Source organism: Halyomorpha halys, unplaced genomic scaffold (genome assembly GCF_000696795.3).
Source record: "Halyomorpha halys isolate HHAL.00 unplaced genomic scaffold, Hhal_1.1 Scaffold223.1, whole genome shotgun sequence".
Classification (NCBI taxonomy): domain Eukaryota; kingdom Metazoa; phylum Arthropoda; class Insecta; order Hemiptera; family Pentatomidae; genus Halyomorpha; species Halyomorpha halys.
This window is the reverse complement of record NW_027115445.1, coordinates 684,069-711,807: the sequence shown is the minus strand read 5'-3', so window position 1 is coordinate 711,807 and position 27,739 is coordinate 684,069. Positions and strand designations below refer to the sequence as shown.

Sequence of the window (27,739 nt, the reverse complement as noted above, 5' to 3'; positions counted from 1 at the left end):
TATTGGACGTAAATAGCTCTTTTAGGGCTAATATTTCAGAAAATTTACTCTTCTTTAATAATGTTCTCTTAGATTTTATAGTGTTGTTGGTAATTTTTAAGATATAGAGCTCCGAATGAAAAATCAATGTTTTTTTAAGGTTTTGAAAGAGCCGCCATTTTGTAATCCCCCTACCTATACTTGGCAGACTCGTCAATTTTGACTAGTAATTATACATAGTTTTTATTAAAGTAATCAAAAATTGGGGTGAGATAACTGCCTTTTTTTCTTCCCGGCTCTTGTACTAATACAGGATGGACATTTCACAATAAATATATAAGTTTTTTTTTCCGGCCAAGAAGCACCGCGGCCACAGAGGGCCTATTGTACACCGTCCCTCCTCTGCTCAAAACAGGCCAATTTCCTTTGCAAATCTGGACACTGTATAAGGATCCACTGTTTCGCAAAGTTTGGGATCCAAGATACGACCCTTACCAAATATAAGGAATCGTGTTCTTGCCACTGCATCACATCTGCAAATGATGTGGTAAGCAGTCTCTTCCTCCTTCCTGTAGAACCTGCAGATAGGGGACTCAATCAGTCTCATTTTATAGAGATGCTTCTGTAGCTGACAGTGTCCCGTGTATAGACCTGTCACCCATCTTAAGATACTCCATATTAAGAAGGCAGTTACTTCTTATATATATAAGTATTACTTGTAACCTTAAAATACCAAAGGTAGTAAAAGGTAATACTCAATATGATTTGTTCTTTTACCCATAATAAAGCATCCACTAATTTATTGTTTTTTCTGTTTTAGAGGGATCAGAAAAAAAGAATAAATCTCTCAGTTTTGAAGTTTTGTTAGTAGTCTAATATCACTGAAACGTTTTACCTGTAGTTTGTAAACTATAATTTAAATATTTAAGAAAACAAATCATTAACACTCTATGGTCGTAATTTTACTAACCCACTGTGCCAAATAAATATTGGCCATGACTTGGAGAAAGTTGTAAAGTGGCATTATTAAGGTCAATTTTAGAGGCTTCCGCTTGTACATCATTCTTTGGCCGATCATGATAAACAAGAAGTAGGCTGTCAGTATCCACAACACGTGATCCAACGATGCAAACACCTTAGGGAAATGATCTTCGATCCTCGGTTCTAAAAGAGAAAATGAATAAAAGTACTATGAAATAAAACTCACGTTGATTTTATTAATTCATTCATTTGGTTTGATGTCATTATGGAAACAAGATTCCAGTGTCCTGTGGCATTCCTGGTACACTCGATCATCACGTCCTCAAACAGACTTACCTTTCTCCTAAGCACACCTTGAACAATGTTCAATCTCAGCCTTTTAAATAGCTACAGGAAATTCTTGTACCAACTAAATATCACAGGGAGCAAAAGTAACTTGATTTTTTTTTTTTATTTTATTACATTTTTATGAAACGTTTCCTGCCACAAATCAACAACTTTCTAGTTTTCACCTTCTAAACTTTAAAAACTATTATAATTTATATTTAGGAGGAAAAAATTCCCTCTCGTAAAAGATGGAGTCTCCCATCTTCATCATTTTTTCGACTAGTTCTCTGCACCTGTTGTTCATGGATTTTAAATATTTTCCAATCTGATTTGTTTGATTTGGAAGGGATTTTAATATGATTATGCTAGAAGTAGCATATTTAAATGTTTCCATGGTCAAGTTAATATTTATATATTTTGGTATAATAGTTTAATAAATGTCATTAACATCAATAATTCTAAATTTACTGAACATACTGTCTCTTGTCCGAAATGTCGCGTTATCTGGTATATCCATGGCCACATTATTTCCCAACAACATCAATGCATTAAAAATGAAAATATATCATTAAATTTTAGCCAGTGAAAGGATGGCTACTACTCGCTCCCTATTAGATACATGGAATTACATTTTTATTAACATTCTAAGTGTATTATTACAGCTGTTATGTAACTCTGACACGATTATCAATGATAATTTTGCCATAATTTATTTTTTTTTTTTTTTTATAATTTTAATGAAAACCGTCTTCATCTGCTTGTTCTGTGCCCTAAAAATAGAGGAAGCCAATATTCAATTTATTTAAAGGATTGCCACAAAGTTTTAAAGAACAGAGCTATCGAATAAGTGGTTATTCAAATGGAAAAAAAATAAAATAAATTACGGTAAAAAAGACAGTTAACATGTGAGATCGTTCATGATTTTAAAATAACAACAAAAACTAGAAAAGATCAGCTGGAAAACATATTAAAAAAACATTACACTGAGTGGAATCAGAGAGGTATATCCTATTCTGCTTCAAAGAGAAATTGAAGCCAAAAAGAGGGGAGTTGACCAAACCCCCGGAGCTAAGGTTTACGTGGAGGTCAATAGGAATGTCCGCCATTGCAACATAAACTGAAATAGAAGGCAGCAGATGATTGACTCACTCCCTCTACCCGCGCCCCTAGAGTTCATCCCATGACCTACCTTTTTGGCTTCTTCTTTTCCCGGTATTCTGTTTTTTAAATTTTATTCATACCACATTATGTTTGAAAGGAAAAGAAAATTAGTTTTGGTAACATTCACAACATGCAAGTGAAAAGTTCAAACCTAAAACAGTTAATGACATATAAATTTTCCATAGTTTAGAAAAACTAAAATATTTCGGAATGGTCGGGAACCCGGCCTAAATTATTGGGAAATATTAGATTTTGTTCCCTCCCTACTCTTAACAAATTGTAGAAACTCCCCTTCCTATTCTTGAGTTCAAAACCTTTAGCTTCCACGGTCCAAAGATTTTTTATTTATATACGATATATACATATAGAAATATAGATATTTGTATTTATATCTATATTTGTAATATATACAAATATAGATGTTTATATATGAGGGTGGTTTGAAAAGTTCTCGGAATCACTACTAGAAGTCAGTGCCAGAGCAACGAGGTTCTCGCGCAATAATCGCACATCCTTTGTGGAGGAAAACGTTGCGTAGGTGGTAGTGACGACTCTTTGTTGTTGTTTATGCGTGGTGATTTGTGACAATGGAAAAAACTGAGATTCGAGCAGTGATTAAGAACTTTGTAAAGAAAGCTATGAAAAATAAGGAAATTCATTCCGAATTTCAGAACACACTGGGTGAATCTGCTCCTTCATATTCAGCTATTTTATATAAAGTGTACCAGCGAATTTAAATTTGGTCTGGAAAGCTTAGATGATGATCCGCGTAGAGGACGGCCAATAAGTGCTACGACCCCAGAATTTATCGCAACAATTGCATAAAAAGGTCATGGAGGATCATCGACTGAAAATGCGTGAGATTGCTGAAGCTGTAGGGATGTCATCTGAACAGGTATTTCATATTTTAACCGAACAATTGGGAATGAAAAAATTATCCGCAAGATGGGTGCCGCGGCTAATCACCAATGTCTAGATTGGATCATAAACGCCCGAGATTGGAAATGTCCGAACAAAATTTGGCCCGTTTTCAGCGCAACCAACAAGATTTTTTGTGCCGGTTTGTGACTACAGAAGAAACTTGGGTCCACTACTATACCTCAGAGATAAAACAGCAGTCAAAGCAGTGGAAACATGCTGAGTCACCAACACCAAAGAAAGCAAAGGCTTTCTTCCATCACGTTCGGCCGGAAAGGTCATGGTCTCAGTTTTCTGGGATGCAAAAGGCATTTTGCTGATAGATTATCTTCCTGCTGTCCAAAAAATTACGCAAACCTCCTAGACCAACTACAGGAAGAGATACGCGAAAAAAGGCCTGGTTTGGCAAAGGAAAAAGTCATCTTTCATCAGGACAACGCCCGCCCGCACACAAGTGTTATAGCCATGGCAAAACTTCATGAGGTACGAATTGTAGCCACATCCACCTTATTCACCTGATTTGGCACCATCAGACTTTCATCTCTTCCCCAAGCAGAAAATTTTCCTAGGTGGAAGGAGATTTCCTACAACGGAAGAACTGACAGCCGAATTGGAGAGGTATTTTGCAGGCCTGGAGAAATCTCATTTTCGAGATGGGATCAAGACATTGGAACATCGCGGGACTAAATGCATTAGTCTACAGGGAGACTATGTTGAAAAATAAAAGCAGTTCCATCGAGGAAAGACACTTCTTTCTTCTATTTTTCAAACCACCCTCGTAAATTGAATTTTTGCGATTTATAATGCTAAGGGAGAATTAGATTTAGATGTAGAAGAAAACTAAATCAATAATTTTATAAAAAATAGAAGAAAAAAAGTTAAAAAGATGACGAAAAAATGAAAATATAGAATAAGAAAGATATTAAAGAACTAAAACATTAAAAAAAAATCATTTACTAATAGTATGTATTTTAAAATTTACTGATTTTGATAACATGTTGAGTTGATCGTTGTTAAAGCAATCGAACATAATTCATCAAAGTTAGAGCTATTTCTAAATATGTTTACTATTACTTTGTTACTAATACTTTGTTGCTATATTTAGTTAATTTATGGATTTAGTATTGATAGTTGCAATATTTTGAAATAACTAAAATCTAAGCTAAGGTTTGTTCCTACCCACTCGTGACAGCAGCGGCGCCGTTTCGGATTCGGCCTGGAGAGTCGACTTTTATATCTATGGCGGTTCCATGAAACTAACCCCCAAACACGGCCAGAATAGGCTGGTACCCTGTGCATAACCCCCCTCTCCTGTTATGTCAGAAACTACCAAGAAGGGAATCATAAAAAACAAAACAAAAATCTCTGGGTTAATTGCGTACAATACTTAACAATTCTATAAAATAAACTTATAAATTATTTTCAGGATTTTTTTTGTCAGAGTATGGCATAAACATTGACAAAGTTTCAAATCTCCATCTTCAAAACTAAATTATCCGTAGGTTAAAAGTCAAACTTTTAAGGTACTCCTATAAGATTAGCCGGAATGACAGTAATACCAAGGATGGACGTTCAGATTTATCGTTCAGAGATAATACTGATCGGCTGCTGAGAAAATTTTAAAATCCGAATATTCAAAATTTGATGTAGAAGAGCGACTGCAAGTACATTATATCAAAATCATAAAAAAATACCAAAATAATTGTCAAACAAGCTTTCTGTTTATTACGTGTCGAAAGAGACATTGTACAAGACGCTGTTCCCTATCTCGTTTAGAAGTATCAATCGGACTGACAGTGTGGTCTTCATGATTGAATCAGCTTGGCTTTTAATTGATGACTGTCATTCCGAATGATCGTATAGGGGATCCTTTAAATTTTAGGGTGCACTTACTCCAACTTAACCATAATTTGAAATATTAGGTCGGCTATAATTAGGAATCCGCTTCTAAAAATTTATCAGCCTAATTATTTTGTGTTCATGAATTCTGAATTACACTGTTATTGCGTTTTATAAATTTACTTTGTTCGATTCTTATCGATTCCTAGATTTATTGTAGTTGAATTGAAACAAAAAAGATATGTGAAATTTTTGTAGGTCTTAAATCAAAGAAACAATTGAAAATAAATATAAATCAAAGATTACACATTGTATTCGAAAAAAAATTCAATAAATTTCGACACACGTGTAATACGGATATCTGTTTTATCGTGCTGTTTAGAAAGGTTATCATAAATGTAACATTTCACTTATCTTACCAAATTTTTTGACATAGTTCAAACTGAAATACTTTCCGACGTCCATTGATTGCAGCAGTATGATCTGAAATGATAAGCACGAACCATGGCCTTTAACACTATAGTTATCGTCATATTTTACTAATCCACGGTTATCTCATCTATCAAGTCAAAATGTTTTCTAATACTCTGCTGCATTACATTCATGTGAAATCAAGTCTTCATCTATTAGCTAAAAGATTTCTTGTAATGGGCAATGCCCATTTAAATGACATTTTCAACTTACAAAACTTAATACGTATTCTTTCAGTTGTACATACGTTACCCTTAGTTACGTACCGAATGTAATTTTAAAAAAGTATATACATAAACGATTTTTTTAAAAATAATTTAATTACAAAATAACATACCCGACTTGTCTTATAGTCCTACCAGGACCACTGATAGGTTCAAAAATCAGGAATTTGCAAATTGACACATCGCGACCTTACTTCCGAAACCTAATTACATTTATAATTAAAGTAAAATCCTGATATAATCATAAAGTTCTATTAATTTATTCTCTCTTGGTAGTTTTAAAAACCAATAAATAGTAAACGTATTTTCCATTAGCTCTCCTGTAAATAAATATCTGAAATAAACTTAGTTATTCTTTGCTCTAAAACTTGTTTTGATAAATATAAACACCCCTTGTCATCTGATTACCATAGCTGGCTAAGTTGGTGAATATGACAACTTTTGATATCCAATGTCTAATCTAGCATAGGGAGGTCTGGAGTACCTATCAGTTGATTTAGGAAAAAAACTTAATAAATATCCAAGAACAGTAATATAGTTGCAAACATAGGATAAAATATTCATATATATAATAAATCGGTCTCTGGAACCTCTACTTGCCTTAGAAAAGTGGATTGCCAGAAACATAGTTATGAGAGTGAGAACTTTCTAAAATATATTTTCAGTACATAACCATTGAGGATTGTAAAACTTTGGAATTTTAGCCAAAGTGAGACCATGCAAAAATCTTTAAAAGAATACATCCCTCCATACTAAGATTAAACTCAATCTTGTTAATTTACCTTCTTTCTTACCTGTGATTGCTTATGGCTAAAATTAGTGAGGGTGATGCTCCAGATTTTTTTAAAAATATTATATCAAAGAAAACAAACATGTATATAACTGAAATTTATTCAGAAAATTTATAAATTCCTAAAAGAACAAAATCAAATATTTTTCACTAAATTCTAACAGTTTAAGCCTGATCTATATTTTTAAAAATCAAATTAATCCTTCACTTTTAAATTTAGTGAAAATATGAAAACTCCAATAAGCTATGTAGTAATTATACATTTCCAACAGTTTTCACTTTTTTTCTGGAATAATTTCACACTATATCTTTTGGCTTCATTGCTCCATAAGATACTGTACACATGGTCATAATGTCCCTCTTAGCTTTTTCTTCAGGTAGCCAATCAACAGTGCACATATTAACCAACTTTTGAAAATGCAGGCTGGAATACGGATTCTGTAAAATTACAGGTAGAATTATGTAAAAATTAAATGCTATTTGGTAATAAATGTGTTAACTTAAAATTTATCTATAAAAGCCTCAAGTCTCAAATGAAAGCTTAAATTGACTAATTCTAAAATGTGGTATTTTGGCTAATAGTATGGCAAGTATAGTATAATAAGTAATTGTATAATGTAGTATAATAAATGTTATAGTAACCTAAAGCATTACAGATTATTACTCAATGGTTTATTATTTAATGTATCTGTAAATCACAAACAAAAATGCCTGGTTTATTTGCTCAAACAACTTTTCTTACTCCAAATTATAAAACAGACATTGCTTACAGTATCTTTCGATTGGATTCTTCCGGTTTTATTTTTTTTTTTTTTTTATCTTTGAGAAAAATTCAATTATAATCCAAACAAGCATTTGAAAAATTACAGTATACTACCCTCCTTGGTTAAACTATCTTATCTGTAAAATTAGTTTTTAGTTTATTTTTTCAAATATCTTAAGAATGTGACATCCTCCATCATGTGACATCTTCCAACTTAAAATAACCTATTTGCTCTGTACTGAGTGTAATTATTAAATACATTCATAAAATGTATACATTTTTAGCTATGTACAAATAAAGTTTTCTTTTCTCTGTAGCTCTTTTTTTTAGGAGATTTATTCTGAATATGAAAAGGGCTTTTAGGAAAAGATTTAAGGCCAAATCAATCAAAATAATTACAATAAATTAATATAAAAATAAGTTGTTTTGGGGATACATTCTATGGAATAATATATTTTTCACAACCGCTTTTGCGCATACAATGCGTGATTCAATACACCGACCTGGAGGGCCAAATCTCTAAAAAAAAAACCACCCTCCCACCTATTCTATAAACATTATTTAATTTTTTCAGTTTAGGGGTTTAGAATAGTGATTTGAAAATTCTCTATAATTCAGCCGGAGAAAATGAAAGTGGTGGAAATTACTTTTCATTTTTCAAAGAAATTGAATGTTTTGTAAAAGTACTTGAAGCATATATGTATATGATAAATTGTACACAGGATGTACTAAGATCATATATTGTCGCTTAAGCCGTTATATATTGTAACTCAAAAAAAAAATATATTATTTAAATAAATAAAAATAAATGCATTATTCTGTAGACATCTTCAAAGAATTCTCAAAGTCAGAAAAAAATATATTGGTATCCTACAAAATGATTATTGAGATGAGATGTTTCTAGAATTATCCATGCATTTTTCAGTCTTACGAGATAAGTCTTAACACAGCTTAATCAAATATCAAAAACGAGAGCCAGAAGTTTCTGGTTCCAAAACGACCGATTTTTTAATTTGCAAACAGTTAGTACATATACTATATGGTTAATCAGATGAACTGGGTTCTTTTCAATCTTAATTTAATATCTTATTGCTACTTTTATTCTTTATTTTATTTTTTTGTTTGGGTGAAGAAAGGTGACCAATTTTGAGTCAGATTTTGTAAATTCTATGGTAAGAAAAATTTAAAATTATGCAACCTGCTTGAAACTTATTGCTGGGATTCTAGAATCAACAAATATACTGTAGATTCATAGTTACATTACATTTATAGTTAGATATAAGTATATTCTCTGGGTGTGCTTTAAACAATGTAAAAATGTTTAGAAACTTATCAGGAAAGCAAATTGAAGTAAAAATGTTAAACGAACATAGGGGGAAGTGCAAACAATTACAGGGTCAGACCAGATCAAAGTATTGAATATTTAGAAAAACAAATTGAGAGAATGCATTAGTGAAAATTGTATTACTTAAAATATTTTTTTTAATATATAATTTGATAATAATAATTACCTGAGATGGATTCATGCAATACTCAGAAAATGTTGTGTATAATGTCTTATAACATTTAAAAATTGCCTCATTCAAGCCTAATTTTAAAGTTCTCAATTCTTCTAGTTTCTTTTTATCATTGTCTACAACTTTTTCCATAATGTCATTGAACAATTTATCGACTGACTCTCTTCGCTAAAACAAGAACCATTACAATATCAACTACATAAATATATAATTTTATTTTACAAAAACATGTTTTTAGTGAAGACTATAACTGAATAGTAAATAAATATAAAATGTCAAATTAGCTCACACTACCTCGATTAACCTTTTGTGGTCCCATTTCAGCTGTTTTTTCTTTACAGGATCAGTAGCTGCTCTTATTTGGTCGATAATTATTTGAAGAGGAATGTCCATACTATTGACTACATCCTAAAATTTAAAAAAAAAAAGTCAATAAGTTGAAAACAATTGTTAATTTATCCCACATCTATAAAAATTAATAAATAGATTTAATACATAATTTGAATTTTCCATGAATACCTGAAAATTGAGTGCTATTAAAAGTCTTCCTGTTTTGGAAGAATACATAGCAAATATTTTATCAGAGCACAATCACTTTGTTCTTAATTACCATGTTGAGCATTGTTAATATTCAAATTATTTATATTAAATGAATCCTGGACAAAATAAACATATGGATTCATTAGCCAATGCAAATTTAAAGGAATGTGTTAATTTGATTTTAAGGTATTAGTTTATACCATAGAAAACATCCTAGAAAATATTCATAGCAAAGAATTAACGTGATTTATGTTATGGAATTTAGGGAGGGCTATATAAAGAAAGACAAAGAGTGTATGTTTCTGTTAATAGAAGCCATGACCGACTGCGCTCAGAACAAAGAAATATACCTGTTTCTTTGTTCCCAGCAGTGTCATAGTGTCGCCATTTACTGTTTTATTTACAAATCAAATAATAATACCAATTTTCTACAAAAGTTTAGCTATGTGCAAAGAATACTGATCAATAGACTCCAAAACATTATTTAGGAAGCAAAAACTGGGGGAAAATGACCATGTGGATGATGGGGGAATAAGTGGGAGAACCTTATTTCTGGAAAGAAATAGAGGAATCACTTTGGGCGAAGTCAAGAAGTTAGCGATGGATAAAGGAGGGTTTAAAAGATGGATCAATGCTGCCCTGACACCATAAGGTATGTAGGTTGGTTAAATAAGAAGAAATTTAGTCTAACTCGAGAAACATCAAAAACATTCAACTGAGTTGTCCAAATAGTGTGCCTATATAGTAATTAACTTAAATATGACATAAATTATCTTAGAACCCACATTAATAATGGAATATTTAAATCAATCATGGCCCATTGATCAATCAATCATTTAAATAAATAATAGGTGAGAATATTTATTTTCTTTATAGAGTTTTATGATTAGTATTAAGCATTGTTTCTCAAAGTTTGACATTTTTGTACCTCTTCAATAATTTTTGTGGTACCCATTATAAAAAAATTGCATATACTGTGAAACTTCTTCAAATGGACTCTTTGACTCTTGGACTCTCCCTTTAACTCTCTCTGGACAGCCCTCTCTATTGAAATTTTTTAAATTTCCTAACCTGGAACTGAATTTAGACCCTCTGGCGTAAACATACCTCAAACAGAGCCAGACAGGTAGATGTTCATCACAAATATTTAGCCCTATGAACAAACACACAGAAATGTTTTCCATATTAAACGGTAAAAAAAAAATTGTAATTATGGCAATAATACTGAATCGTGATATTTAGTCATAATGAAAAATAAAACAAGAAAAGAAAGAATTTTTGTTTTATCTAATGTTAGATTGATTAGTATATTGTGTCATTTAGCAACAAAATAAATTTGGACAATACTGCTGAACTACTTTTTTTAAGTTAGATGGCAAAAAATAGTTTTTTGTTCGTCCTGTAAAGTTATTTAATTTGCACTTAAGAGATATATGCAATTCAACATCGATATATTTACTAATAACATTATCTAAGTAAGTATAAGCCTGTACTGTTGGTAATGGTGTATATGGTGGCATTCTCCTTCTAGACTTTTTTTTTCTCTGGCCAAGGATGTATTTCAATTTCATTTCACCCAGGTCCAAGTCCCCATATTCCTGTGGATGGCTTGTGTTTGTGTAGCTTCGAACCTTTTCATAAAGGTGGTGAAGACTTTCTTCTGAGAAACTCTCCTAAATATTGAAATGATTACTTTAATAATTCAAATCTTGAATCTGGTACTGTATGCTTCCTGTAGGACAGTGGGTTGGTCCTCTTATCCATATAAATTCATGTTTAGTTATTGCAAATTTGGACAATTCACAGCTATCAACACTATTAATACAAAGTACAAGTACTTGGGCGAAGTCATACAAACTCCCTTCCAGTTGTCTGACAGTTAGCATACAATACCTTGTATAATAATTCTAACAATATATATATAATATAATAATAATGAATTGATAATTAATATTCAGCAAAAGAAATTAGTTTTTTCTTTAAAAATATGAATTTATTTTAAAAAAACAATCTACTTTTTACCTTATACTTTTTTTAATCATATAAATCATGTGTTGTTCAATAGGGGAAGACTAAAATAAATGATTACTTGAAGGAACAATTTAAAATATTCATGCAAAATGTCCTAATATGAACCTTATTTTTAATAGTCTCTGCGATAAAGATCTCAAGGTGGCATCATAATTATTCTTTAATTAGGATAAATACCCTCTAGGACAATTGTTTCTTTTTAGGTAAGTCATATAATTATTTCTTAAATGTTTAATAACTATAAAATTAACAATACCAATCAATGAAAAGAAGAAATATTGAATTGAGGACCAGCCACCATTAGAATTACATACAACCAAACTGAAGGAAATTTAACCTATATGATTAAAATTCACCCTAATGATATGATTGGAGATTACTGTCATATATAATCTTCATTTTTTTATTCCTATATTGAATAATTAATCACAATTAAAAGGTTTTATTCCTAAACATTAAAAAAAAATTACATGTTCTGCAAAACTCATCCAGAGGGTACTAAAGACATTGCTTAACCACGTCTTCTGCTCATCATCTCTAAAGCATCCAGAAGATGGTTCTCTAGAATCAGCAGCAGTCACCACAAAAACTGGAATTTTGTTAGTTGAAATAATGTAATCATGGAAAGGAATACAGTTGTATTGACTTATAATTTAAAGAATGACTGTATGGTATATGATTCAGTGATAATATTCCAGAAAATAATATAATAACATTGTATTTGAAACAAAGAACATTATTAATTAAAGGAAATAAGAGTTAGATTTAATTTGGCCTATCCTCCATAATTTGAAAATTGTAACATACAATGTCATTCTAGCCCTTTATTCATTCATAATAAAACTGACCTTATTAAAAATATATATTTTCTTATTTTATCTTCGAATTTTGGTGTTATAATATTTTCTAAAATATATGAGATACATTAAAAAACATAATAGCAATCCCAGCTGTCAAGTGAATAGGTGTTAAAAACTAGTTTTAGAAGTTCTTTAAAGTTTAGTTAATGTAACAAACGATGTATGATAGGGTAAAAAATGGTTACTATTAGCCTTAACATCAAGAATGATGAAAAATACTTTAGTAATTAAATAACTGATAGCAAGTATATTGCATAACCCTTATGAAAGCAGCACAACTCTCCATCATACATTTGTTCAAAGCACAGTGATCAAGCCAGAAATATTAGAATAAAACAACAGTAATATCATATAATTTAGCATTAACAATGAATAATAATTCTAACAATCTATCAAGTGGATATAATATCAGTTCTGCTGCAAACACTTCCTGAGTTGTAGCGCTTTCATTCCGGATGAACATAATGTTAATAAAATATGAATACTGTAATACCATTAATGTCATCAGGAAGCATATTGTCAAACAGTGAACCAGCAAAGCATGCTTCAATATATATCACCATCTAGAAACAAGCATAGAACATTTATTATTATTATTATTATACATAAGCCAATAGAAAATCAAATAATCGATATTATTATTGTACTATTGTAAGAATAACGTCACTCTCATGTGACTATTAATTAAATATCAAAGAAAAGATTTTTTCACAAAAGACAGTTTGACCTTCCAATTATATAGTTTCAATTACTAAATTATCAAGACCAAAAATAACTATTAAGTATTCATGTCTTATTTGCCATAGACATGTAATATATCATTTTCTAGTACCACAGTCAGCTACTGGTTTTTGCAATGAAGGGTAATGCTTAAAAAATTTACTGTTCCCTATTTACAGTAATCTAAAATTTTCTATAGTTAACCTGATTATGGTCTCATTTCATTTTTTTAATTTGTGAGCTTAAATCACCAGTATCTTTTCCAGCTTCTAAAATGAAAAAATATTTTTAAATTCATGTTTTATTTATTTTTAATATAATCTCATGTTGACTCAGCTTGATCAGCTTCGAATTACATTAAAAAAAATATTATCTAAAAAAAATCCAACAAACTAGTTGATAAGAATCTTATCTCAAAATTAAATGCTCTGTATTGTTAAAATCTAACACCACTGCTGAGTCATCAAATCAAGATATAAGACCACTCTAAAAACTGAAATAGTTGATTGTGACTGTTAAGTATAAAAAGTTTAGTCCATACTTTAGAGAATCTGTTTTCATTTTTCATATTCTTAATAGCATTTATAAAGTCATCAGCAAACAGTTGATTATTTGGAAACATTAGAACTCCATGTGTGCCATGTCCAACAAAGTTTAGAAATATTACATCATCAGGTCCGCTGAAAAAGATAAAATATTTAGTAAATTATAGAGGACTCTTCGTACTTTCACAAGCTATTATTAAATTAATAAGTACCTCTCAATAACTTTTCCTGAACCGATTCCTTCCATGGCTGTCTTATTCCCTGTGAGAATATTCAAAAAATTTATTGGAGTCACATCCTGTAAAATATCATTGTATCACAGCAATCGTAACACGATTGTTTCTTATTCTATTATAAGTATTTAAAACTATTCTAAATATAAAGTCCAATTAATTAAAAGTAATTAATTGAATTAATTAACTGATTGTATTTGTAATACCTCCAATCATTTATTTATTTTTATTAGGCTTACCTCTTCTTTTTTTTTATCAATTGATTAAACTCTAATTAAAGCATATTTTTAGGATAAAAATAATTAAATAAGTGTTTTTTCATTAAAATTCTTACCATAACACTGTTTGATTAGTTGAAAAAAAAAAAGTATTCTAAAATATAAAAATTTTAATTCTAATTTAATTTATATATATATATATATAAATTTATCAATCACCGTTACTTTGACATTAATTCCTAACTAAAAATCAGAATCATATTTAAATAATTTAGTACTTACCAAACCAGTGTAATCCTTGAGAAGTCCTTCATAAACATTTGGGCCTCCTGGGTAGTTGATGACGACACCAGGAGTTGGATTACTGTTTTAATAATGTAATAAATGTTTAAATAAATAAAAAAATTATGAGTTATAAAGAAAAATATTTTTATATAATGAAATATTATTTTATAATCCTTAATTTTAACACTTCTGAATCATATAGGAATTAGTTACTGAATTGTTAGTCATAGAATATATGAAGGACAATGTCACCAATAACAGATAATGTTTTAGTAATGTTAGATACTGCCAATGATGATTTCAAAATAAGATAAGAACAAGAAAACTGAAATTTGACTCGTACAAAAACCATCCAGGTAACTTTAACGTTTTAATCATTGTGCGTCTTCTAGCTTAAAGTCTAATAAGGATAGAGATGAATGCTATGTTACCTCAAGTCATTAAAAAAAGTGAGGCAAAGTGCAAATGGCTGGCAAGAAACTATGGTGAAATTTCTTGGACTAGTCGTGACTTCAAAATGGCATAAATAAACAACTATGTAAAATAACCACAACTAACTCATATAATTCTTCATTAATAAAATTAAGGTCAAATGGACCCAGAAAGTATTTGAAAAATCCTTCCTGTTTAGTTCCAGTTCTATTTATTAAAAATATTTTTTAAAAAGATAAAACTAATTAAAATATTTAATTCAAAATCTTACTAATTCAGTTTCAATTGTTTTCCACAAAAGGTTATTAATAACATAGTAAACTCTGCTTAACTATTTTTTTTTTTTGTGTGTTTTTTTTTATTGTTGGATAAAACATAGAGTTTCATAAAAGAAAAAAAATGTTTGTTAAATAATAATAAAGTTTTGATATTAAGCAATACTAATGTAACAACAAAGTAAGAAATAATTTACTAAATGTTATTACATAGGTATTTTCCATTAATATGTATCCACCAATAAACCAATCATTGTAATCATATATTATGTTCTGATTTTTATGTAATTAAAAATTAAAACACCAATAACATACCTGTCATGATGTGCAATATCATCATTCACCATCACAACAATATTTTCATTTGGTATCCGATTCCGTCTAACAATGTGATAAGCATGGTAAATATCAGCCTTATGAAAGCAATAAAATAAAAATAAGGTTTTGAAGATAGTAGATATACAACTTATAATAGTGTTTTTTCAGGATATTAGCATTTATTTTTTGCTGGAATTAGTGTTGTAATCAAACAAATTTCTATAACTATACAATTAGTTTATTATCAATACCTTCAGTTCTTTAATTTCAAGTAATGTATATAGCTTGAGAAAATAATTTCATAATACAAATTCATTTACATGTTTAATATTATGTTAATTTGATTTTTTAAATTTCTTATTTCTAAATCTTATTTCTTCATCTTAGTTAATCATTTAGTTGTGACCCTAAACATGAGGTTGGTATATATATGAAATGAAAAAAGTAATTATGTTTATTCAATGTATTATACTTTTGACCATATTTCCCGTGATGTATCTAAGATTTTGTTTTAGGAAGTACCACCCAAGGGTCTACTATTAAGAAACCCACCCCTGTCTGGGGAAGTCCTGGGGTTATTCCTCCAAAAATAATAATAAATTGTTGAGATTTAAGCTAATTTGAACCTGAAGAGTTTTGAGCTCCCTCCTAAATTATATTAGACTCTTTTTATTATTATACAACTCCCTCAGTACTTGTAACATAGATTTGAATTCTATTAATATATATATATATATATTTTACAATAACGATACGTCGTAAAAATTGAGTGCATAAAGAAAATCGTTTCAGTTTTCGTGAAACGTTTTTCATCTTTTTGCTGAAAACGGTAAAAAAAAAAAAAAAAACTAACAAAAGACGGTAATATTGGGAAATTGCTTTGTGGTATAAAATAACCTAAGGTACACAGTACTCGATTGATTCGTTATATAACAAACAAATCGTTATTGAGAAAATTTATAACATAGTATTTTCCATGTGATCGTACGTTATTTAAGAAATAATGTAAAAATAGGTTTACATATACTTTTTTTATATATTAGAATCAGTGAAACACCTTTTTTAGAAACAAAATATAGAGCACACTATGTACTATAGAATTATTCATGTTCACTAAAATTCGCTCTGGTGAAACCACCTCATTTGGATAACCGAATATTTCAATCAGTGGTGGATCCAGAAATTTTCTGAGGGGGTATGCACCTGAGTATCATGTGAATTCTACACACTTAATCGAAAATGTAAATATAAAAAAATATAGTTAAATTAGCGTACCTTTTGGGATGAAATTTGTTTTTCAATCAAGTACATAACAATAAAAGCGCCAGTTGTATTTATATCTTATTAAAATAAAAAAAAAATCCATCTTAAAGGGCGTAGGAGCGGATCCACTGGTGATTTAAATAAGATAAACCCTTTTATTTCCAATTTTAAAATACGACAAATGTCATAGCGTGAAGGGCTCCATCCAAGGGGGTTAGGATTTAAATATCTCTACTAGAAAAAACAGAGCTATCTTCCGTTTCTGAATCGTGTATAATATTCATCTTGAATTAATACTTCCATAAAAATATTTTTTATTAATTTATGATGCAAAAGTAAAAGAAAACTTATACTGAGGGCCGTCGAGGGGGTGGGACGATCAAGCAGGCCCCACGGATCGGGGATAATACAATTATCCTAAAATATCGAAAATATTGTCATTGAAAATGAATTGGTTTAGTACAAGATTTATTATCTTAAATAATCTCATCTCTGCTTTGCTTTTATACCAGCACATCAGCAAAAACTTGTGCCAGTTATGTGACTAGCTGACAGAAGAGAAACTTCTAGAAATAAAGTAATGTATTAAAATTTTATTTACTATGATATTCACGATAATGATATTTATATAATTATACGTTAGTTTTAAAGATATTTTATACTAAATATTCAATAATTCATTATAATTTAATTTCTGGAAATCTTTTCTACTTTTCGCCATTCCAACTCCGTGTAGTGTCAAGATACGATTTTGAATTATAGCTTATTACAAAGAGAATGAAACATTTCGCTCACTCACAGCATGCAGCTAAGAATTTTAGGTTTTGAGTTATTTTATACTAAATGCAAAACACATCAGTGATACCCCCCCCACCACTTCTGTTTCATCTCGGGTGTTCCCTCTCGTCACGAAATCAATTTACTACTGTACGTATTTTTTGTGTGTCTTGTAGATCGCCGGTAAAGAAGTTCCATTTAAAGGAAAGTTTTGGTTTACTTTGTTTTTGACATATTCCATTCATTGTGTCACTCGATTGTGAAATTCGCGTTTGTTCTTGATCTTATGGAATTCAAAATAAAAATAAGTATTTTTATAATTAAAAATTATATTTGAGAAATTTAACCTACACTACAATAAAAACTGTGTTTATATTAATGTAGAAAAGAAATTAATTTCGGCGAAGTACTACTAATCTATTACTGAATCTGTCTTAGCAAGTGACAGGGATTCTGATTGGTGCAGACGACCTTCAAAAAGGCGCTCCCCTCAGGTAAGATCCTCAGTCTGTCTCTGTGTTGTGAAGAAGAATGGCGTATAAAGTACAACATCACTGCTACATGGCCTGCATTTTTATTTTTTGTGGTGCCTTTCTCTTACTGATGGGACTCTTTTATAAATCTGATTACTGCCAAGAAGTGTCAAGCAGCGAACTTCCAGTTATTATCAAACCTTCATCCAATTCAATTGACATATACTCCTATAACTTTGGAAATAAAGTAATTCTCTTTATATCCATAGTATTGATGACACTTGGGTTGATTCCTTGGTATATCTATAAAGTTTTACCAAGTTATGGTGACTGTTTTGTCTCCCCTGGTGGTCCAGAAAGTCTATTAGTTATTAGGATCAAGATTGACAAAAGGTTGATGAAAGTAGAAGCATGTAATTCGCTTGTTTATTTTATTCTATTTATACTGGCTCTCTCATTTTTTTCTTTTGGTTTGTACAAGCCTCTAAACATCTTGCCTACAGATTACACTCATTACTATTTTAACAGTGACAGTCAGACGGTGTGTATTTCAGGCTTTGGAGTCTACATATGGATAAAGCCACTATTTGTCCTTATTTTGATATCCTCGTTCATTACAGCTTTAATTTCATTATGTAATATTTACAGACAATATTTGGCATTATTGAAGGACAGAAAAAATATAACATTAAGTAGACAGTTTTATTTTGATATGATAGAACTAGAAACAATAAACCAATATGGAGAACCTGAAAGTGAACCATGAAAAAATATAAAATTGTTTAATTCTTTTTTATGGATGTAGTTTATGTTTAAAATCATTTAAAACATCTTACATTTTTTTGTGCAATCCCTTCTGCTATCAGTCATAACTTTCACTTATTTTTTTGAGCACCTAATATTTGACAGTTTTCATTATTGTATAGAACAGATTATGTTTTTCAATTATATGAAAGGATCAGTCTCAGTTTTATTACATTATTGTTAAATGTTATTTTCTGATAATTATTTTATATTTACTTTTCATTATTAAGTTCCACCACTATTAACTTACCTATGCGTTAATCATATTATTATTGTAATCATAAGAAAATATTGTGTAAATAATACAGTTGTGAATTGATAAAAATTAATATGATATATTTGTTAATAAAAATTATTATGATATACTCTTGTATAATGCTTTCCTCATCAATTTGAAGTAAACATAATTATTTTTTATAATAAAAAAAAATTTTGTTTTAATTATAATGTCTCACTGTTATAATTTTAGCCAGATTTAATAAAATATTACTATGTTTAAAATTTTTATTCTTCGTTCTATTTTTGTAATTTCATTAATTTTTTATAACATATTAAATATCAAAAGAACAATACTTCTTTTAGATTGAAATTATTTCTGTAACTTATTATTCCCATCAAAATAAAATCAGCATAAAAATGGTCCAAAAAGTCATATTTTAAGATAATGAAATGGTTCCTGTAGTTTCAATAGTGAAAAATATTTATAGCCATAATGATTTTCTTGTTATTTGTAAATTATAGGACTTTTCTTTTTTGGTAAGAGAAATTTTATCTTAAATTGACTGCCAGAATCTCCTCCTCCCTAGTTTTAAACATCAACTATGACAAGTGAATCGTTGAATTTTCTGGAGTCCCAAATAACCATCTGGGTTTTAGTCATTTGATTTGTCTAAAATTAAATATACTGTTTTTCCAAGCATTATTGGGAGTTAATTTACAAATTCTTGAATACTGTATATTTGTAAACAGCAAATCTTGCCTGTATTATACATCAACTATTATTGGGATAGATGAACAAAACTAATGAGGCCTTTTATAGCTGAGGAAGTTGAGGTGTCACATTAGCAATCTCGAATTTGCAATAGTGTCAGTTTGAATCCGGCCTGGGGATTGACTTTTATTTTGTGGCAGCCCCACAGGATGAAAACTTGAACCTCCCTCTCTGGTTAGAATGGGTTGGTTAGCTATAGGATAACTTCCACCTCCTCCTCTTCCCATACGTCAAAAATGATAAGGTGAGATGAAAAAAAAAGATGGTTTAGTTAGGCAATTAGGCTTATGTTATTTTCCCCCAAACTCCAACAGCTATTAAGAAGTTGCTTGTCTGCCTTAACCAGAGCGGGAGCGTATCCAGATCCATTCCTCGGGAACACAAAGAAATAAATATTAACTGAACCAGGTAAAAATCAGACCTACAACACTACAAAACTGGCACTCCATGACACTCATCATAACAAGCTCTGCCTGTCCTTGTCTGTATTAAACATCCAACTTAATCATACTGGCCCAAACCAACTCGGATCTTAATTTTATTAGGAACAATACTTATTTTTTACTGCATGTTTGTTAGTTATGAATCAGTTAAATAATTTTTATTCAAGGACATAACTTTATATGTTTTCAGGACAGTAACCAACATCTGTTGATTGGAGTCATTAAATAAATTGCAGAATAAAGGTATGAAAACATACATTATGTTGAAATTAAAAGGACCTATATATGTTTTTAAAAAATGCACTGTAAAAGAAATGTTTTTAATAATTTTGAAAACTTGTATAATTTAATAAAAATCCTTTCAAAGGAATCAGATGGTTATGAAAAGCAAGTATCAAAATTTCCTCTTTTATCTCCTGACATATTAACTGAATCATTATTCACATCTAGGTTTTGTTTATTTTCATGAAAATTTTTTATATTAGCAGTATTTTATATGAATGAAGAGTTGAATTTATGAGAGTGAAGATTTATTTGTAAATTTTTTAACATTGAAGCCATTTCCGTCTCACATTTATATCTTACTCTGAGATTTACATCAATACTTCCAATACAAGACATAAATTTGAAAATATGTACTTTTTCAGAAAATTAAAATTTTTATTTAAATTAGGTTTTGGGAAATTTTATCTTATCTTAACCTATTTTAGTGATTTATATCATATGAAAGGCAATGGAGCACATTACAAAATGAAACCTATGACATATTTCTAGCTAAATTAGGGAAGGTTCTACAGGAATTTCAAAACTTGTTCTTTGTTTTTGAACCTATTGCTGAGAAATTTGCAGTATTATTATTAAAAAATAGTTGAACATACATTAGTAAAATTTCAAACTTTTTAAAGTTCTTAACAATAGGGCAACTATGCCAAATTTTAAGAAAATCTGATATGGTAAGGTCAAGTCAAAAAGTGTGTTGAATTGAAATGGAATTATCCTTTGTTAAAAAAGTGGGTTTAAAGTGGTTCAAAGGTTTTTTGCTCAATAATTTTGATTGGCATATAATAATTAAAAATTATTCCCACTAAAAAAAATTAACAACCACAATATAGTTGTTTATAATGCATATGACAGATAAAAGTGGAGATCTGACTATTTTCTAATACAAAATACACTTGATAATTAAATTTGTACAACTGGAAATATAAGAAATAATAAATGAACAATAAAAATAGACTACCTATAAAAATTTATATGAATTGTAAAGTAATGATTGAAATATTTATATTTATTAACTTTTTCCTGTATTTGTATGTGTGAGAGTTTATTTATATTTATAAACCTGTACTGTTACAACACATGAAGGGATCATGAGTTCTGAATTTTGTAAGGAAGTACTGTTTCTACGAGAATGGTTGTGCATGTTGGTGATTTGTTCAAGATCATACTTAACCATCAGGTTTTTCCTCTAATTAAGAGTACCCAACCCAGTTTATAGAAGCTGGATGTGCCTGAAGAGGGCTCCAAATTCCACAGAGTTGACTCATGTCTAATTAAATTGAATAAATACTTCACATTTGGATTCAAACCCTAGTCTGAGAGCTAGTAAGAGAGAACCTTACTCAGTAAGGTATCTTTATTAGATTGATTGATATCCTGTGTAAATTAACAACTCAATTTAATAAAGAGTTTTTGTTGTGTAACAACCAGTTTGTTGTATGATTGTATAAATAAATAGAGAATGAAGAACTTCCTTTATATCTATAAAGGAAAGCAATATCTACTGTTCAAATTAAAGGGTTTGTGGCTTATTTTTCATTCTTATTGTTGACATGAATATAATGTCTTATGAATATAATGTTTTAGAAAATATTTTTGATTGGAGAAGATGGTCGTGTTGTGCGGTCAGCAAAAAACAACATAAATAAACAAAAAATATTTATTTATGTTGTTTTTTGCTGACCGCACCCCCCACCCCGCGACCATCTTCTCCAATCAGTAATCTACGGTCAACTATCTACACCTCAATAGAAAATATTTTGTTTTCATCATCAATGTTTATTACTGGAATAACAACAGAGCTTTTTTAATAAGATTAAAATTAACATAGGATGCCAATAAACTTGTACAATAAAAAAACTTTTGGTTAACAATGGATGTTTTGTCAGGAATAGAATGATTCATCTTGTTTTAAAGCTCATTACTGAGCCCACTATGAGTAACTGATTTATTCATTCTTCCAATTAAATATTTCAAGTTCCAATTAAATTCCACTAAAAACTATCACTAGGTTTTATCCAATATATCCAGAAATCTTTATAAATCACTAATCACATATAATAATACATTCTTTTTTAATTGCTATCTGTGTTTAAACACAGAATTACTCCAAAGATATTTTTCAATTAATTTTAAGCAATGAAAATCTCTAGGCCTGAAGATGACTTTCATAGTTAGATGAAATGTTATTTATTTTTATTAAGGAACCAAAACAATCTGTGAATTTAGTTATTTACTTTTAATTAATTTCATCTAAAAGACCTGATAAAACTATTTCAATAACCATTACAGTTAAACATTTATCATCTCTAATATTATTATTCCTCTTAATGAAATTTTTTTAGTCATTCTGAATATTTTAATAAGTATTAAATTATAAATTAATAATAAAAAAGCAGGGATGCCCAAACTTTTTATAATGAATGCCATGAATAAGGTTTCCCCTCACTGACATGTCACTATACCTATCTCCTATACTCTGCTACATTCACAATAATTATTAGTATAATAGAGTAATTTTGTTACCTATATCAAACAAGCCTAAAAAGAGTCAAAATAATAGCTTTTTTCCAGGGACCTGTTTTATAATGAAAGCCAATATTATTAGTCCATAAATATAAGTACACAAACTATAAAGTACAAGCACTAATATATTTTGTTTCATGGTGGGGACAACTATTAGTGATATTATACGAGTTTAAAAGTAAAACATTATCTGGAAGAATTTTATCAGTCAGTGAAATCGTACCAAATACAAACTACAAGATTAATAGTATTAGTTTGTACGTTATTATTAAACAGGGCCCTGAAAGAGAACTTGAATTTTTCGTTTAAACAACAAAATAAATAAAAAGTTTAAAACCTACCGGCAGGCGCAGATCATTTCCGATCTTAATGTGTCCCTGGTTTTAAATCTTGTAATATTTCTTACTACCATATCCCCTACCACTTTAGTTTGAGACCAATAAATTAAGCACCTGAGGGAAGTCAACTTCGATGCTAGCTTACAACTTACACTCCAAAGGTGAGCAATTTGGAACTTCTTCAAAATGATACTGGATAATATGTACCCAACCTTCACTGAAAAGTTTCTGTTTTGGGTTAGTTTATACCTACTTAAGCGAGGGTAGTGAGCAGAAGTCTGATTAAAGCGGTAATTATGATAGTATGAGTAGGTATTTTAAATTTCCCATTATTGGAAGGTACGTTATGAACAGTTATTTTAGATTTTACTATTATTTAGTTGAGTCAGTAGATTTTCCTCGTAATCAAATTGACCACTTATATACAAACTAAGATATAATAGATGTTTCTAAACATCACATTTATAAATGAATATTTTTTTTAATGTTTCACTTAAAATAATACTCTAACCTGATGCCTATATTCCGTCCATCCTTTGGAACCGGCTGCGAGGAACACCCATATTTTGCCACTACTTCTTTCGGGCTTAGGAAGGCTGAAGTCACCACAGCTGGTACCAAGGAAAAATCCAAACACCAAAAGACAGTCGATGGCCAGCCTACCCATGGCTACGAACAGAAGACGTTTATGGATTGTCTAAGAGAAGCATTTTTAGCCACATCACTTTCGTTATCTGTAAGAATAGGTCATTGCTATATCTCCGATTATTGCTGACTTCACTTTTCTCTACAAAAGATGTGATAAATAGATTTTCATATTAGTTATTTTCAAAACTGAAGGTTTTTCATCATATACATGATATCAGGGGTCAAAGAGGAGGACTCTCTAAAAAAGTTTTCCAACTCATCATCCGGGGTTTTCACCAGGAACATTGCAAAAAAAAAAGATTTTAATTTTTATTTATTTATTTATAATTGAATCTTGTGAATGAAAAGTACTCTTCTTTGCTTTAATTATTTTATTTAATTCATTAAAACCAATAACAACGTTTCGGAAAGGTATTTCAGATCTCCTTATTTATAATATGTTGGTATTTTTAATTATTAATATTTGTATTATTGACAACAATATGTTATTGTTAGCGTTATAAGACTAATAACGAGAACACGAAATGTAATTTTAAAAGATATTTTAATCAGGTAATTGTTTTTAATTTTAAAAAAGAAATTGTGATAGATTTATTAAATGTTGTATGCATAGGATGAATTTGTTGTAGATACCTGACGATGGGCTGATAACCCCGAAATTTGGGTGGTGGATTTTGAATTAATTATCGGTCAGTGAGAAGTTGTGTACAGTACAGATTGGAACAGTCATCTAATTATTTTAAGAAAAATCAATTTGATGTTGAAAACTCACCTTTTGAACGACCGTTTCTATAATTATTTAACTATAATTGGAAAATTCTAACAATTTACAAAAAAAAAAATTAAATTCTTGCTATACGTCTTTCCCTAAATCAGGCCTTAATCAAACTGAATAATCAACAATGTATTTTTCTTTTGAATCTTTCCTTATTCCTAATTCTTAAAATATATGGATAGCTTTAGAGAATAAGTAATAACTTAATGATTGCAACGCATGATTTTTTTTTTCATTGCTTGTATTTCATGATTTTATTTTACGGTTTTTTACATTTTAGGTTTGTAATTATTTAAGTCGAGAGTGTATCGAAATAAAAATTTAAAATAGGCTAATATTGTGTATATATTGGCAAAAATTGTTTGAAAACATTCTAATACATTATATATATCGCATTATGTGGTAAGAGGGGGGTAGCGTATTTGGCATCTGCACCTAGCAGAAGAAACCTACTCTACAACACTGTACAAATACGCAGCTATACACGAACTAGGAGTCACCAAATAATTGACAGTTAACGTATACTTAGAGATTCCTATAGTACAAGAGCCCAAGAAGAGAAAAAAGGCAGTTATCCCACCCCAATTTTTGATTACTTTAATAAAAGCTATGTATAACTAATAGTCAAAATTGATGAGTCTGCCAAGTATAGGTAGGGGGAATAAAAAATGGCAGCTGTTTCAAGCGATAAAAAAAACTTATTTTTCATTCCGAGCTCTATATCTTTAAAAGTAGGAACAACACAAGAAAACCTAAGAGAACGTCATTTAAAGAATATTAAATTTACTAAAATATGAGCCTTACTAGAATTATTTACGTTAAATAGTTTTCGAGGTATAGCTTTTTAAAAAGCAACATTTCATAAAAATGTTGTATGGGTCGTACTGAAAGATCAGTAGTTAGTGAATTTATTTTGAAAAATTTATATCTCGAAAACCATTTGTCGTACAGATGTCTATTAGCACTCAAATTAAAGCTAGTTTAATGAGCTATAAAGTAGTTTATGATGTTTATCTTCGTAGGAGTAATAGTTTACATGAAATTTGCTAAAATAAATTGATTTATAGTTGTTCGGACAAATTTTCATTTGCCAAATTTATGTTCATCTGTGAATATCATAAAAACTACTATCCCTACGTAGATAAGTGTCATAAACTACTTTATAGTAAGTTAATTTCCTTTATTTTGAGTGTTAGCAGATATATGTGCAACTTATGGATCTAGAAATATATTTTTTCAAAGTCTAAAATTTTATACGAACAACTAGAAATTAACATTTTGTCAAATATCATAAAAACTACTACTCCTACAAAGATAAACATAATTAACTATTTTATAGTAAATTTAACTAGCTTTAATTTGAGCGCTAGCAGACATCTGTACGTCCTATGGTTTCCGAAATAAAGTTTTTCATATATCAAACTTATTGTCCGAACAACTATAACTTTGTTTTAACAAATATCAATAAAACTACTATTCCTACGAAGTTAAAGGTCATGAACTACTTTATAATACATTAAACTAGCTTTAATTTGATTGTTAATAGACATTTGTAGGTCTCATAGTTCCTGAGATAAAGATTTCTCAAAATAGATTAACTAATTACTGATATTAAAGTACATTTTTATGAAATGTTGCTTTTTAAAAAAATATATCTCGAGAACTATTGAACGTAAATAGTTCTATTAGAGCTAATATTTCAGCAAATTTACTCTTCTCTAAATAATGTTATTTTAGGTTTTCTAGTGTTGTTGGTACTTTTTAAGATATAGAATCCAAATGAAAAAATTATGTTTTTTTAAGGTTTTGAAACAGCCGCCATTTTTATTCCCCCTACCTTGGCAGATTCATCAATTTTGACTAGTAATTAAGCGTAGTTTTCATTAAAGTAATCAAAAATTGGGGTGAGATAACTGCCTTTTTTCTGCCCAGCTCTTGTACTACAATGAGCTGCATACTTTCTAACAAAGTTCTTGCCGTTTATTAATGGATGAGCAGTTCAATCAAATTAAAAAAAACATAAAATAATTATATACATATGTATATTATAAACATAGCATAAATATATATTAGGAAAAAAAAAATCAATGTATTATTTATCTCAAATGAAGTGGGTGGTATCTCTTATATCCAGAACAGTGATCATCAATTAAGAACCTTCTGTTTTCATACTGTTTTAGAAGTGTTTCGAAAAGTTGAGCTCCTGTTTATACCTGCTTTCCTAATAAAAAAAAATTATCAATTTGGAATTCTTAAGTCTTCGAAATTCCTTAAATTTTTCTTCCTCTTAGAGAAGCCTGTATTCACCAGAACCACTCCTCTTGGTTTTATGCCAACATCTTCAATTCTCAAAGTCTTTCACATCCTGTCATTATATAGTATCCTGGGTCTTTTCTCAGTCTTTCCAGTTCAAAGCATTTGTCTAGGATTTCGGTTGTCATGCATCCTGCACACATTAATTGACAGGGGTCTTCATAGGGATGAAGAATGGTTTTCAGTGAGGGTTTCTCCACCTGCTCGTTCCTGCCATTCGATAGATAAATTTCATTTCTATGGCAGTCACATGGCGGCCTAACAACTACCAACTCTGAGAGCCACAGAGCAGAGGCAGCTTTACAGATGAGGAGCTTGACCCTTCTCTTTTGCTTACTGCGGATTAGGAAGTCTGTGAGTATATTTTATTAACTTTTCCAGTTCTGTTGTACACTTCTTTGCCTATGGTAGCAGCTTTCCTATCCATTGAACCTTGATATTAGAATCCTCAACAATCCCAAGCTCCTCACCTTTACAAAAGGGTTGTAAATCTTCCTCCATCATACAGGCCAGCATACATTTTTCCACTTACTTAATTACTATTTTTTTTTTTTGTTTCATTGATATTTTAAAAATTTTTAGTATATTACGTCATTTGTGTACCCCTTCCAGTAATATAAGTCTTATTCTAAATTTTACTTAAAGTTATTTAAAAAAAGAATTGAGGAACTATCTATAAAAA

General features: G+C 29.8%; 2 protein-coding genes across 4 annotated transcripts in view; both read right to left on the bottom strand.

The window, feature by feature from the left end:
* The window catches only part of LOC106679853 (very long chain fatty acid elongase AAEL008004), a 12,472-nt gene extending 6,552 nt beyond the window's left edge, over positions 1 to 5,920 (bottom strand). The window contains exons 1-2 of one of the 3 annotated variants that reach the window (XM_014419225.2): positions 5,625 to 5,920; positions 950 to 1,143 (exon numbers count right to left, since the gene is read on the bottom strand). In XM_014419225.2, the coding sequence (XP_014274711.1) occupies positions 950 to 1,143; positions 5,625 to 5,670 (240 nt within the window). In that variant the 5' untranslated portion in view covers positions 5,671 to 5,920. Of the gene's footprint in view, positions 1 to 949; positions 1,144 to 1,764; positions 1,930 to 5,624 lie in introns of those variants that run through there. The other 2 variants (XM_014419226.3, XM_014419224.2) reach the window with 2 other exon arrangements.
* An 853-nt stretch (positions 5,921 to 6,773) lies between these two features.
* Positions 6,774 to 24,022, bottom strand: LOC106679851 (legumain). The gene is made up of 11 exons (XM_014419223.2): positions 23,833 to 24,022; positions 15,425 to 15,522; positions 14,400 to 14,481; positions 13,879 to 13,964; positions 13,663 to 13,801; positions 12,895 to 12,964; positions 12,012 to 12,130; positions 11,004 to 11,183; positions 9,265 to 9,378; positions 8,965 to 9,138; positions 6,774 to 7,128 (listed from the first exon to the last, which is right to left on the bottom strand). The coding sequence occupies exons 1-11, from the start codon at positions 23,986 to 23,988 to the stop codon at positions 6,988 to 6,990; spliced, it is 1,359 nt and encodes a 452-aa protein (XP_014274709.1). The 5' UTR covers positions 23,989 to 24,022; the 3' UTR covers positions 6,774 to 6,987.
* Between the last annotated feature and the right edge of the window lie 3,717 nt (positions 24,023 to 27,739).